At 38.8% G+C, this 14,230-nt stretch overlaps 2 protein-coding genes across 4 annotated transcripts; both read right to left on the bottom strand.

The window, feature by feature from the left end:
• Positions 1-426: 426 nt before the first annotated feature.
• LOC141640773 (uncharacterized) lies at positions 427-5,080 on the bottom strand. The gene is made up of 4 exons (XM_074449455.1): positions 4,672-5,080; positions 3,770-3,846; positions 3,222-3,653; positions 427-3,168 (listed from the first exon to the last, which is right to left on the bottom strand). Exons 1-4 carry the CDS (start codon positions 5,078-5,080, stop codon positions 427-429), a joined length of 3,660 nt encoding a protein of 1,219 aa, XP_074305556.1.
• A 2,125-nt stretch (positions 5,081-7,205) lies between these two features.
• Positions 7,206-12,965, bottom strand: LOC141642740 (DEAD-box ATP-dependent RNA helicase 53, mitochondrial-like). Of its 3 annotated transcripts, none has more exons than XR_012543410.1 (9): positions 12,491-12,955; positions 11,973-12,100; positions 11,351-11,759; positions 11,011-11,109; positions 10,697-10,924; positions 9,441-9,602; positions 8,330-8,759; positions 8,005-8,115; positions 7,206-7,519 (listed from the first exon to the last, which is right to left on the bottom strand). XR_012543410.1 is itself a non-coding variant. In XM_074451656.1 (8 exons), the coding sequence occupies exons 1-7, from the start codon at positions 12,836-12,838 to the stop codon at positions 8,367-8,369; spliced, it is 1,767 nt and encodes a 588-aa protein (XP_074307757.1). In that variant the 5' UTR covers positions 12,839-12,965; the 3' UTR covers positions 7,206-7,519; positions 8,330-8,366. The 3 variants fall into 3 exon arrangements, 1 of the variants encoding a protein (XP_074307757.1); XR_012543409.1 differs by having other exon boundaries at positions 8,005-8,173; XM_074451656.1 differs by lacking the exon at positions 8,005-8,115 and having other exon boundaries at positions 12,491-12,965.
• Between the last annotated feature and the right edge of the window lie 1,265 nt (positions 12,966-14,230).

The following is a 14,230-nucleotide window of genomic DNA, read 5'->3' on the forward strand; positions in this document are numbered from 1 at the left end:
CAATCTCTTTGACATGCTTGTTGTCAGGATCCATATTAACAGCCACGCATTAGTCAAGGATGACATTTTTTCCCTGCTTTATATCACATACACAAGCCCACCAATGCAGCGGCTCCGTGTTACTATGGAAAGGGATAAAAACCTGAGATAGTAAATGTACGAAAGAATTCTCTAATTTGCATCTTGTTTTTCCATCTTTTTTTTTCGACAAAAGTAAACCATTATATTAAAGGAAAGAAAACAGAAGTGTCCTAAACAAATACAAGTACAACAGTAAACTAACCAGTAGCTAAACTAACCGACCAGTTACGTCGGGAACGAAGGAAAGTGTGAATTCCTCGCAGTGAATTACGCACATCGATTGGAACTGGCTTTTGAGATGCCAGAACTGAACATAATTTTTGTGATGAAACGATAAAAGCAATATCAGTGAACGAAAAATCCTGAGTCTTCATAAACTGGTGTAATGCAAGAGAGTGCGCCGAGAAAAAAGAGGAAGCACGCAAGTAAGAAGATCTTAGGCAAGCAAGAGTCAGATACAACAGTAGCCACATATCCATCCTGAAAAGAACTCCTGCAAATGGAGATCTTATAAGAGACCGTAGCACTCGAAATTGTTGGAGACATACCTACCATATTGGAAATTCGCCGTGATTGAAACTCTTCATGACAGAGAGAAGATAAACTTAAATGGGACTGGTGCAAGGTTTCTGCTAGACGAAGTATGCGTACAGGCACAAGAGTAGCATTTTCAAAAACAATGGAGTTCCGAGTGAGCCAAATGGAGCGCAAGACGCAAAAGAAGTACAGCAAACCATCAAAACCTGTTGATGAAGAACGGTGAAGATACAGCAGATGATCAGCGAGCCACTTAATGAAAGAGACATTTGAATTAGCCATAGATCTAATTCCAAGCAACGAAGCCCTCCAGACATGCTGAATTACATCACATGAATGGAACAAATGCTCGGGAGTCTCTGTACCCGATTGACATAACGGGCAGGAAGTATCAAGGCTAAAACCTCTATGGGCTAGAACAGTCTTTGTCGGGATGATGTGATGAGCAAGGCGCCAAATGAACAGAGGGAATTTATTTGAAAATGGAACTAGCCAAATCAATTTCCATGGAAAGACACATAACTGTGGTGGTCTTGGCGAAAGTTTAGGTAGAAGATACTTGTAGCCTGATTGTACATTATAGGCACCATCCTCAGTGCATTTCCAATACAGATAGTCATCAATTTCAAGTAGAGGTGGTTCCATAGCCAGAATGGCCTTAGCAGTTGAAGTGTCAAAAACCCGAAAGATAAGAAGCGTTCTCCATGAGCCATTCTCATAAATCAAATCGGAAAGTGTAGGTGAGTGATGACCCTGATCCTGCCGAACACCTGGTCTTTTCCCTTGTACCCAATGACTTGTTAGAAGATTAATTAAATTGCCATTACCAACTTTCCATGCCATGGCATCAGAGCAGTGTGCTGCAACTTTACAAAGCCCTTGCCATACAAACGATGGCTGTGAAACCCTGGATTTAGGATTAGGAATAGGGAAATCTTTTCGGTATTTGGGTGTGAGATATTTGGCAAGAATACCAGTAGGTCTATGATGAATGCGCCAAAAATTCTTCAAAAGATAAGCCTGACTTAGAACGGTCACTAATTTGATACCAAGACCTCCCGTATCCTTTGGTGTATGTAAGTGTGGCTGAGAGAGCCAGTGAATTGATCTTTGAGAAGAATTTTTACTCCACCAGAAGGCCGCAATTAAGGAGTCAAGTTTTTTAGAGACTGAAAGTGGTAAAGGAACAGCAGCAAGAATGTGGACCAACGAACCAATTAAGATAGAGTTAATGATAACAAACTTGCTAGGCTGAGATAAATGAAGATATGCCCATGACGAAATACGTGTAGTAATCTTGTCTAGGAGATCATGAAAAGCATTCTTCTTACACTTAGGAAGATCCACCGGAACACCCAAGTAAGTCCCAAAGGAATCAGCAACTTTCATACGCAAAATAGATGTCATGTGGGACTTGAAATCAGCTGGCGAATTTGGACTAAATTTAATAAAAGACTTTTGAAGATTAATCATCTGACCTGAGGCAGCTTCAAAATCATGGAAAATATCTCGAATAGACTCAAAAGAAGCAGGCGTTGCCTTACAGCAGATAAAAGCGTCATCAGCATAAAACAAGTGCGAAAGAGGCGGAGCATACCGAGAAATCTTGAGGCCAAATATTCGATGATGGGACTCAGCTGCCTGAAGTTGACGAGATAGAATTTCCATACACATGATAAATAAATAGGGTGATAGAGGATCTCCTTGACGTAACCTACAAGAAGGATGAAAAGAAGGGGAAGGTTCGCCATTAATCATGATACTATATGTCACAGTATAGATGCACTCCCAAATGAGATTCCGCCAAGATATTGGAAAACCAAAAAAATCCAAGGCTGACATGAGAAAATTCCAGGATACACGATCAAAAGCCTTATGCATGTCTAGCTTGATTACAGAGTAACAGTTTGTTCCTTGTCTAGTTTTGTTAATGTAGTGCATTATCTCATGAGCAATAAGGCATCCATCAGACATGAGACGATCGGGAACAAACGCTTGCTGGGATTCAGAAATAATGGAAGGAATTACCAGCCTGAGACGGTTAGCCATACACTTTGAAGCCAAATGGTAGATGACATTGCATAGGCTAATCGGTCGAAATTGCGAGACACACTCCGGTTTATCAGTTTTCGGTATTAGAACAATGATGGTATTGTTCCACTCCTTTAGCATGACTCCCGAATTAAGAAACCGAAGAATTGCCGAAGTCACTAAATGGCCTATCTGTGGCAAAAAAGTGTGGAAAAAAAGAGGTGTAATGCCATCAGGACCCGGGGATTTTGATGCATCCATACCACGGAGAGCATTCATAACATCAGTCTCCCTGAAAGGCTCTTGCAATAAAGAACATTCAATGGAACCTAGCCTGGGAAAAGTTAATCCATCAAAACAATATTGCATAGATTCCACATGAGAGGCAGGAGCCAAAGCGGTATTAGAGGTTAGCAAAAGCTTGAAATAATTAACAATCTCATCAGTAATATCGCTGGGGGACTCCAACCATACATTATCAACAGATCGAAGGGCAATGATACGATGTTTCGTTGATCTCTGTTTCACTCGGTTATAAAGAAAGCGTGTAGGAAACCCATCTAAAATCTCACTTTTGACCTTTGAGCGTTGAACCCAGTATTGTCTTTGATTTCGAAGCAATTGTAAGCGAGAGGATCGAAGATGCGAAACTCGATCTTTGAAATGTCGTCTACTATATGGGTAGCGCTTAAATCCAAATCGCTTCTATTTCGACCGATTAATCCCGTGATGAATCGATGATTGATAACCCATTGTAGGATTGCACGTCGAGCTGTGGCAAGTTTACGGGACACTACAAACATCGCAGAACCAAAGAAAGGAGTTTCCCAAACTTGTAAAACCAATTCACGGACCTCAGGATAAGACAAGCACCAGTTATCAATACGATACGGTCTTTTACGTGGTTTAGAATCCGGGCATAATGAAAGGATTATAGGAGCATGATCCGAGACAAGAATAGGAAGATGTAAAATTGAAGTAGACTGGAAAAGAGCAAACCAATCCTGATTAGCATAAGCACGGTCAAGACGTTAAATTTACCATCAAACTGACTATTCATCCAAGTAAACCGGGGTCCAAAAAAAGGAACATCCATAAGACTATTCCTAATTTTCCATGCCGTGAAATCACCTTGACCCCGAATGAAATCTGAACCGCCAAACTTATCAGCAAACAATTCAATCTGATTGAAATCTCCTATGAGAAGTAAAGGAGAAAGATTCAAAACCTTGGAAGTGATACGATCCCATAAAGATTGGCGATATTCAAACCGAGCTTCACCATATATAAAAATAATATATATTACATTATTTGTACAAGGAGCCATAGAGATTACTAATATACATAATATAAAGTGAGGTTCTATATATAAGGTTGTTAAAAGTAGAGAGTTATCCCATCGCAAAAGGAGGCCGCCACTACGTCCAACTGAATCAACACCGCAACAGTTAGGCAGGCCCAGATGAAAAGTCTTATATGAAGCCGAGTCAAAGGAAGTCATGGTTTCTTGAAGAAACAAAATGGACGGATGATATTGGTGGACGCTTCGATGTAAAAAAGGAATTGTAGGATCATCCGTCGATCCTAGCCCCCTACAATTCCAACAAAAGATCTTCATTGGTAAACGGGTGGCGAATTAAGGTCCGCCACCAGACCTAAAACAGGAACCACGGCATCATCTCTGGACAAAGAAAAAGGAACAAGCGTTAGAAATGGTCCGTCCAAAAAAATAAAAGGACCACCTTGTTCCAGTCGCGGTTTCTTTGACACAGAGCCATCAGGAACAGATAATTGAAAGTGAGAGAAAGGTCATTTAAAACGCGAAACAGAAGCAGAGCACGAACTCATCAAATCTGGCGGCCTATATAGGAAAGGCTCGGATGATAAGGTTCCCAACAGAAACTCAAATGGCATTGGTTCAGAATCCGTGTCCACTGTCCACAGCCAAATCCATAAAACTCGTTTTGTGAGAGCGTTTAAAACGAGTACGGCTGTAAAAATTAAAACCAATCCCTACCTTACGTTTAAAGACAAACTTCACCGACCGTCCAAGAGAGTCCAAAGCAAGATGGTGAGTGTTAGAGGAACTAGCAGGGCGACGAAAAAGGCAACTAACATCAAGAGAACGAGGAGGAGTTGATGGTTCAGCTAGACCAAGTTCAAGAGTTGCGTCCACCTCCTCTTCAGGCACACTCATACGAAAAGAGGGGGAAACCTCCCTAACACGAGATGGTACACCACCATGTGATGGTCCTCCAACCTCAAACGAGGAAAGACCACCACGAGAATGTCCAGCCACATTAAAAGGAGAACAACCAGGAGAAAAGGGGCCAGGCACAACAGAGCCACGAATCACCGGGAAGCTTTCAAGCAAAACTTCACGAGACTCGTCCTCATGGACACAAGAATCAGGAGGATAAGTAAAATCCATTCCATTGTCATCATCATCTGAGGACGATGACGAAAAAAGAAAAAACCGGTGATCCTCCACCAGAATCCACAAGAACAGGGTCAGCGGATGAGAGTGTATGAACATCGGAATTTAAAAAGTGAATGCGAGGAGGAAGTCCAAAGATTTCAGGACTATAAAAAGCCGACCTAGGAGGGCCATGTAACACTTGCAGTCCACGAGTAGTAAGCTCATTCAAACGGGCTTGAATACCACGAGAACCATGAACTTTACCAGAGGGACAAAAGGACACACGATGGCCCAAAAGACCCCAAGTTTTGCAGAATCGGAAAACTCCTTCATAGGAGAACCAATCCACTGATGCTCTCTATCATTAAGAGCAAGGTAACATCCAGGTATGAGTGGTTTTGAAAGATCCACCCAAACTTTGACACGCACAAAGTTCCGAGGTGGAAGCAGTGACGGGTATGACTCCTCCTCACAAATATCTCCCACATGTGAGAGGAGAAAAGCTGCAACCGAGGTATTCAGTAACTGAAGAGGAAGATGATGCACCCGTATCCATAGAGGAACAACATGAAAGAGCAAGTTATCAGGAACAGTGGAAGGTGAGACCGACCTAAACACAAACAAGCTTCCCTCGATGTTCACTGTTTGTCGCAGGCGGAAATAGGCTAAATCAACAGCTGATGAAAACTCGAAAATATAATAAGGCTTCATAGCCCGAATTGTAACAGAGCCTTGAAGTTTCCAGTGCTTTGAAATCTGATCGTAGATGCGAAAAACATCCAAAAAACGTTGATCAAGTATTTTGGCAATTAGAGCTTTCGAGAAATCAACTCCAGTGAAGTCCGCGCAAAGATATAAAGGTAGTTTAAGACCCACACCAGATCGACAAAGGTTAGGCTTAGATGAAGAGGCCATATTTGAGTGAAACAGAGGTATGAGAAACAGAGGAAAAACGGTAGAGGAAATAAAGGTATGAACAGGGTTAGGGTTAGACGGCGGCAGAGGGTGTTTTTAAAGGCGGGAAGGGAACATGAAGAAGGTGAGGTGTCAAACAAAGGGGCTGCATGTCTGACAACGCAGCAAGGTAGGGGGAAGTTAGGCGGTGAAGAAGAAAGTGGAGGTTTTGGTGGAAGGGTTAGGCAAGGAAGGAAGGCGGTTAAACGAGCAAGGGTTAGGAAAACTCTATTTTTAGAGAAAACTCTATTTTAGAGAAAAAAAATTTTCGAACAGCCCAGATTTAATCCTTACATGAATATTTGTTTTTCCATCTTTGACTACGTGAGTTGATCAAGTGTAATTAATTAAGGAGCATGGGAGGGGATGAGTTAGAGGATAAGAAAAAATGACAAGGTTAAAAGCGTAAAAATCGTATGTGAAAGAGTAAAGTTCGTATGTGAAAAAACACATCCCATTTTAAATATTACTTTGTATAATAAACCGTGCATTTTTGTATGGGTAAGAAAGGTGAGGGGTGAAGATGATATGAGCTTGCATGAAAAATTTTCTAAGTAGTGATAACATTTTAGATTACTTATACACTCTGTAACAAACTTTGCATCAGATGGTAGTGATTAGTAACTTAAATTATATGTACATTGAATTTTTATTATAGACTTATTTACATTGTCATGACACCTATTATTATTATAACTTCTGCACGGGTTTAAAACTAGTACTTAAAAAATTAAAGGTATTGTCTTCTAAAAAATAAAATGATTAGTGTATTTGTAAATGAGACAAATCTTAGGTAGGTTTTGACAAAAAAGCCTTCTCTTACCAATCTTTTGATGTATTTTTGTAGTTTTTTAATAAAATTTTATTGAATATAAATATTAAAAACCAAAATAATTTATTTATAATAAATTTAAAAACTAACAAAAAAAAGGCAAAAAAAAAATGCAAGTTGCCACTGACATGGGTGCATGGGTGCACCAGAATGCAGGCAATTGGCGAAAATAAATTATTTTTTTTTTTTACCGAATGTTATAATCCTCCACCTTTACACCCAATAGCGAGCATCTCTAATTTCTCCCTAATTGGCGATCATTGGCCTACATTGTGTAGGGCAATACAGTCACAAACTCAAAAACATATACGAGAAATGAATCGAACGATCAATACAAGTAACAGCAAAGAGTGCAAGGAGAAGAAGAAAGATGATCATAGTCAAAGCATCTTATTCACCCACGACTGGTAATATAAAGTAAAGGACTGAAAAAAATCAGTTCTAGAAGTAAAAATATACTAACAGACATAACACAAGTGTTTGTAAGTCATAACCAGATCTCACCATCAAAAATTCTAAGGCGGCTTTAACATATATAGCCAGAAGCCCTAAGTCGATACTTCAATTCCAGAAAATAAAAACGTCCTGAATCCTTGTATGCACATAGCAATGTCATTCCACGCCTACTATTCCCATTTCCACGGAAGTGGGTTTCAAATTCGCACCTACAATGGCAAATACAAGTACAGTAAGTATAATCTTATAAAGCGGTTATAAATCTGTCTTATGAAGTACTAAAATATTCCTTACTTATGTAAAGGGGGTTTACACAAGTATTATTGTAAAACCGCATGCTGCTCGATCCAAACACCATATAAAAAGAAGATTTATCCCTCTACCACAGGAACTGATTTACGTTGGCTTTTGGATAGGGTTATGTAAACGCATGCAGGTGGTTGAGGCCTGAGGGAGCCTTCTTCATTTATAGTTTTATACACCACACAAGGCAAGCTTTTAACAGAAATGCAATGCAAAAACTATCTACAGGGACAAACGAGGTATAATATATGGATGGTTTAACTATATAGCTTATTATCTTGTGTTAGTTGTGCAGAACCGTTTCAAAAGAGTTGTTGACCATGCAATTTGCAACTACCTACGATAGCAGTTGGGTAGAATAAATTTAGTAATTTAAGACTCCGTCCCTTACCTGACTGAACTCAGAATGCATTCACTTTATTAACATATTGCAGTGGTCTGGATCAACAGGGTACTTGGGGGCAACGACCCAGTTGAACCAAACATGCTACATTTGAAAAACCTACAAATAAAGGTATTAGACTAAATCCAAAGCAGCAGCAATCACGGGGTTGGGATCCCTGGCAGAGGTGTAAGGTATTAGACTAAAAACTCAACATCAAATCGAGTAATCTAGTAAATCAGCAACAAAAAAAGCTAGACAAATGCAAGAGTGATGAAATGTTTGGTAGTTAACAACTGGCTAAATTATCCCGTAAAAAGAAAGGGCCACAGACCTGCTGAAAATTGGTTTCCAGCTGAGCAGTTGATTTTCTAACTTTTATAATCACCAAAGCTGCCAAAAGGATTTGAACCACCACCACCACCACCACCAAAACCACCTTTGCTGCCACCACCACCAAAACTGCTAGATCTGCCACTGCCGCCAAAGTCCCCGAATCCACCACTAGGCCTACCAAAACCAGACTTTCCGTAACCGCCTTGACCAGATCCACCATAACCACCGCCAGTTGATCTTGAGCCACCGTACGAACCAGAACCACCAAAACCAGAATTGCCACCATGTCCACCAAAACTCGAACCACGGTACCCCCCTGAACGACTGGAACCTGAGTTACCAAAACGACTGCCGGAAGAAAAACGACCGCCACCACTTAAGCCCATAGACATTTCCCGCTCTGCACCATCTGGGGCAATTGTAGGCAGCTGACAACAAGGGAAAAATAAGATGTCAGTATATTATTAGGATAACTCGCAGCACAACAGGTTGCACAAGCACAAACTGAAAAAACACCTGGACAAAAACATTGCAAGTCTAACAGTAAAAAGTACTACCCAAAAACAAGAAAGCCTTGGGCCCAAAAATGACTAGGACTGATAAATAATAAATGCCATGTATGCAATTATTATGATGCTATAACCAAAAAGGAATCGTAGGAAAGAGACTTGAGGGGGAAATATTAGAAAGAGATGAGAGGCAGAAAGGGGGAAAATGCCATAATACAAAATAAAAAAATTAGAGAAAAATGAAAGACGACTAAGAATACAAAGTTCAAAAAAAAAAACCAAAAAAAAACATTTAACAGACAAAACAAGGTCTGGAAATTATTTAGACACTAGTATAGGGTAGGGGGGGTCGTCTTCTGCATGTAAATATTCAGCTTGAGAAAGAACCACTAGTCCACTACAAAATATTTTTTGGCCAAGTAATAAGTTAAGGATTTATAGACAAAGCAAGACCTGCACTAAAACTAATTCCAGCAAAGTAACCAAATCAAGTCTTCATCTTAAACATAGCAACATTAAGATCCTTGGTCAAAATCACTCAAGAGTAGCCAACAAACACTAAGACAAATTTAAACAGGACAAGGGCAGAAAGCAATAAACCTCTTGGAATCGGCATCCAACATCACGCTCAATGACCCTAACATCCCTTGTCTGATCATTTGTATGAATGAGAATTGCAATCCCCTTTTTTCCAGCACGCCCTGTTCTGCCAGATCGATGAACAAAAATTTCGGACGTCGAAGGCAGTTCATAGTGTATCACCTGGCAAAAAATAATCACGAGATGATGAACACTGTAAACAAGAACATTCAAAGGACGAAATGAGGACCATTCAAGCAACCGAACAAGCATGAAGCACAAAAACAATAATCATTCACCAGCATCCTTAACCAGGTTTTAGCTGCATACACGCCTACACATGCAATAGATGCAACCATTTTTTACATGTAGCAACACTAGATATGTAACCACAAGTAATACGGCAAGGGTAGAGAGCAATGGTTAAAAGTAAAGATGGCCTGCTAATTCTTTGAAAGGCTAAAAACATGTAAAACAGCTCAGGTGAACAGTTCCAACCAAAGTCCAAAGTAAATTAAAATCTGCATAGATACTTTAAAGTGACCCAAAGCTAGCAACGACTTTAGGGAGTAATTTTCTCTATCAACAAAGATGCCTTTAAGTTAGGAAACAACCTAGACACTCTTACCAGATGACTAATAAAAAAACCCAACAAATTCGCTAGAGAAAAAAATACTGCAGCAATTTTATCTGTAATTGTTACGTTTATGGAAAACAGCACCAATGTTGGTACACATAATTTTCTCTTTTATAGAGTTATTATTAAGGGTTTTTCTATCATGTGCCTAATGGACACATGTTAAGGAGTCATTTAGGGAATGAATTACAACAATATCTCATGAGATTTTGAATTATGATGTGATAATTACCATAGTTAGAGGATTAATGGTGTAATTCATTCCCTAAATGGCTTCTTAACATGTGCCCATTGGGCATTGGGCACATGATAGAAAAACCCTATTATTAAAAGGCCAACATTTCAAAATGTCATGTCAACCATACCGCTTAAAAGGGAAATGCTGTCACAATCCATACTTATCCTCACAACCACATGGACTCCAGCTCGTATAATTTTATTAAAGTATAATTAGATTCACGTATAATTAGAAGCACGTAATCGAGAAACTTCGGAAAATAGAACTAAATAAACATGAGTACGGCCTTCCAACATTCCAGGGTGCACACAAATGACCACCAGATCAACATCGTTCAAGTACAAAACTAAGATGACAAGGACAAATGACAAACATCGAGCTCTTTAGGGATAAGAGGGTTACCAGATCAACATTAGGAATGTCAAGACCACGAGCTGCCACATCAGTGGCAATCAAAATGTTAATGCTCCCCTCCCTAAACCGGCCAAGAGTTCTTTCCCTCTGACCTTGATTAATATCACCATGTAAAGGCTCGCATTTGTAATTCTTAGACCCCATGGCATGTGCTAAATTATCAGCATCACGTTTTGTTTGAGTGAAAACAATGCACTTCCCTCCATTTGCAAATTGCTGAGAGAATCGTTCAACCAAATAAGTTTTCGAGCATACTTAAAATAAATAAGAAATGAGGCAGAAGCAATTTTTTTGGAAATTACAGTAATTAGTGGCCCAATAACACCGGCTTTTGTATGAAAGTCCGCCACAACCGAATTCAATGAGATTCCATCTGCAAGTTTCTGATCTGAATCTCCGACCTAAAGCAGAGGAAAACAATGAGCAGCCGGGAAAAAAGAAATTTCTTAATTATTACCAAGAATTGCAAATTAAGGCAGGATTAGGAGGTCTTCATTCATTTTGGTGTCCAATTGCATGACAAGACAAATTCACAAATGTTTCAAATGGTAAAAATAAGTGCTTTTTTTAAACAAACACTTGACTAAAGTAAGCCAATGCGGAATTGCCGAGAAAAGCAGTGCTGAATAAATAAAATCTCACCAGATCAATAGTTAAAGGATTTTTGAGGTACTTTCGTGTGAGGTTTATGATCCAACTTGGCATGGTGGCAGAGAACATGAGAGTTTGTCGATTTTTTGGCAGCCTTTCTAGTATAACCTCCACAGCCTCTTGAAAGCCAACAGCGAGCATTTGGTCAGCTTCATCGAGCACAACATACTGAACATGGGAGAGGTCAAGAGCTCCTCTTTTTAGTAAATCAATAACTCGGCCAGGTGTTCCTGCGACAACATCCACACCCTTGCTTAGAGAACTCATTTGTTTTTGGATTGGTGTACCTCCATATACACAAAGTGTGTCTAGCTTGGAGGACTCGTAAAATTCTTTCTCAACTTGGCGAGCAAGCTCCCTGGTAGGTGCCAAAACCAACGCAAGTGGATCCCTTCCCGCTCTGAAGTAAAACAACAGGAAGTAATAATAAGGTTAAAAGGGCGGTTGTCGAAAATACATAAATTAAATCACACATTCTCATTTGTAAAGGACACTTTTCGTCACAAGCTTGTGACCTCTCACAAACTACAAGTGGCAGAGGGGTTGCGACGGTCACAAACAAACGAGACGTATTTTAACTAAATAGAGAATAGGATAAATAAAAGTGTGATACCCATTTTTGGCATTGTGGCGGGTGATTTTATCCAAGATGGGAATCCCAAAAGCCAGTGTCTTTCCTGTGCCTGTTCTAGCACGGCCAATCATGTCGCGGCCTTGCATTGCAGGCTCCAGAACAGCTTTCTGCACAACAAAGAATAACAGTAGAAGAGATAAGGCTCATTTGTAGTTAAAACATTACAAAAATCACAATGATTTCCGTCTTTTTTATAAAAACGAGGTGGAATACATTCAACATATACTGCCTCTGCCCTGGAAATCTGGAATACATTCAACATATACTCCATCCAATCCGGTCATTGATTACCTTTGGTTTTGGCGCAAAGATTAAGGAAAGAGGAGACGGTCAATAACAAGTGGACTAAATTGAGTGTGGGATTAATTCATTAAAAACATTTCCAATATAGAAAGGTAAGCACTTGATTGAGACACCCAAAAACGAAAGAGGTAACAGGGACTATAAATAAATATTAAAAATGAAAAAATGAATGAAAACAAGGAAAGGGGGAAAACCTGAATAGGGAAGAGTTTAGTGATTCCTCTCTTAATCAAACAAGATGAAACATCTTCATGTAAATTAAGCTTAGAAATATCGAGACCCTCATCACCGGCTTTATCATCGTCGGAATATTGCGCAGCGGGCTGAGATCCGTACGATGACGTGAAAATCAGACGAGTCGGAGATCTGTACTGCGATACAACGACTTTTTTATTAATGGCAGCGGTGGTGGAATAGGCGGCGGTGGTGGTGGTGGCGGGTGTAGGTGTGGTGAGGATGGTGGAAGCTAGGGCGTAGAGAGCACGCTTGGCCGCCATGGATGTTGGGGCTAGTTGTCTTCGTATGAGGATTGAAGACGCCATTTTTGTGCTGTTGATTGTTGGATGTTAAACCCTAAATGGAACAAATTAGGGTTTATGGGAAATGAGGAGAGGATGTGTGGTTTGGAAAGCAAAGACTCACACTTTAAACTACGGAGTTACTCTTTTGTGGAGGAGATATTTTTTTAGGGTTAAGTGGTTAACTAGTAACTTGTGTATTCGGTCACCTCCTAGATATTTTGTGCATTTTTGTTTTTTTTTTAATACGGAGTATATATATAAATATAAATACACGTCTTTTTCACTTATTAGTTTTATACCAGTGCAAAAAATGTGATCCTATAATAACATGCGCTATCATTAGATATATGAACATATAATTGAGCGTGATTAAGTGTTCAATATAAATATTAAATTTGAATATCAGATAGTAAACAACCGTATTTTATTAGAATTATATTAAAGATATTTGAAATGTTAGACTCGTTGAATATTTGTAAATTGCAACATTTTATGTTAATTGTGATATTTTAACTTATATTTTAACCTAAGTAATTAAAATAGGAATATGAGATATGAATATGAATTGAGTTAAGGAGAAAGAGTAATTAAATAGAATAAGAAACATGGAGAGGTCAACATATAGAAACTCAACAGCCAATCAAAAGCTAATAAAAAAACTTACGAGTAATTAATTAGTTTAAGACCCTTGTAAAATTAAACCGGCATATATGTTCAATACACACAAATTAGTATCGGAGCATACATAATTTTATAGTTACAACATTATACTATTTTCGATGTATACTATCTTAAACTCCAATCATCTCACAAAGACTTTTCATTTAAATTTTCAACATCGAAAGTTTGATCATGAATAGGTAAAAAATCAGTAAGAGGATTATACATCTGATGTACTACCGTTGTCAGAATCGCGATTCGATCCAACGATTCTACGATTTTACGATCCAAAAATGCTTGACCGATCCTGGATCCTACGATTCTATCGTAGTTGTAGAATCTAACGATCCTATTAATTTGAAAATTTCTAGAGATGGGATCATAATACGATCCTACGATTTTACGATCCTACGATCCGATTCCATAATAGAAAAAATTAATATATATTTTTATATAATGATACCGTAAAACCCAAATTTTGTGTAAGGTTTTCATACAACGATACTAAAATCATTAATTAACAATATTTTCTGAATAAATATTAATAAATAAGTGTTTTGATTTTCAATTATATGTTTTTACCAAATAAAAATTTATATTTAGTGAGTTTGTAGAATCTTGCGATTCTACCGATTCGATCCTACCCTCCCCATCGATCCAAAGTAGAATCCCGATCCTGCCAACATTGACTACCTCCAATTCTATAATTTCTGCGCATTATAATAAAGTTTTGAGTTTTGTTTTAAAGTTTAT

Source organism: Silene latifolia, chromosome 2 (assembly GCF_048544455.1).
Source record: "Silene latifolia isolate original U9 population chromosome 2, ASM4854445v1, whole genome shotgun sequence".
NCBI lineage: Eukaryota > Viridiplantae > Streptophyta > Magnoliopsida > Caryophyllales > Caryophyllaceae > Silene > Silene latifolia.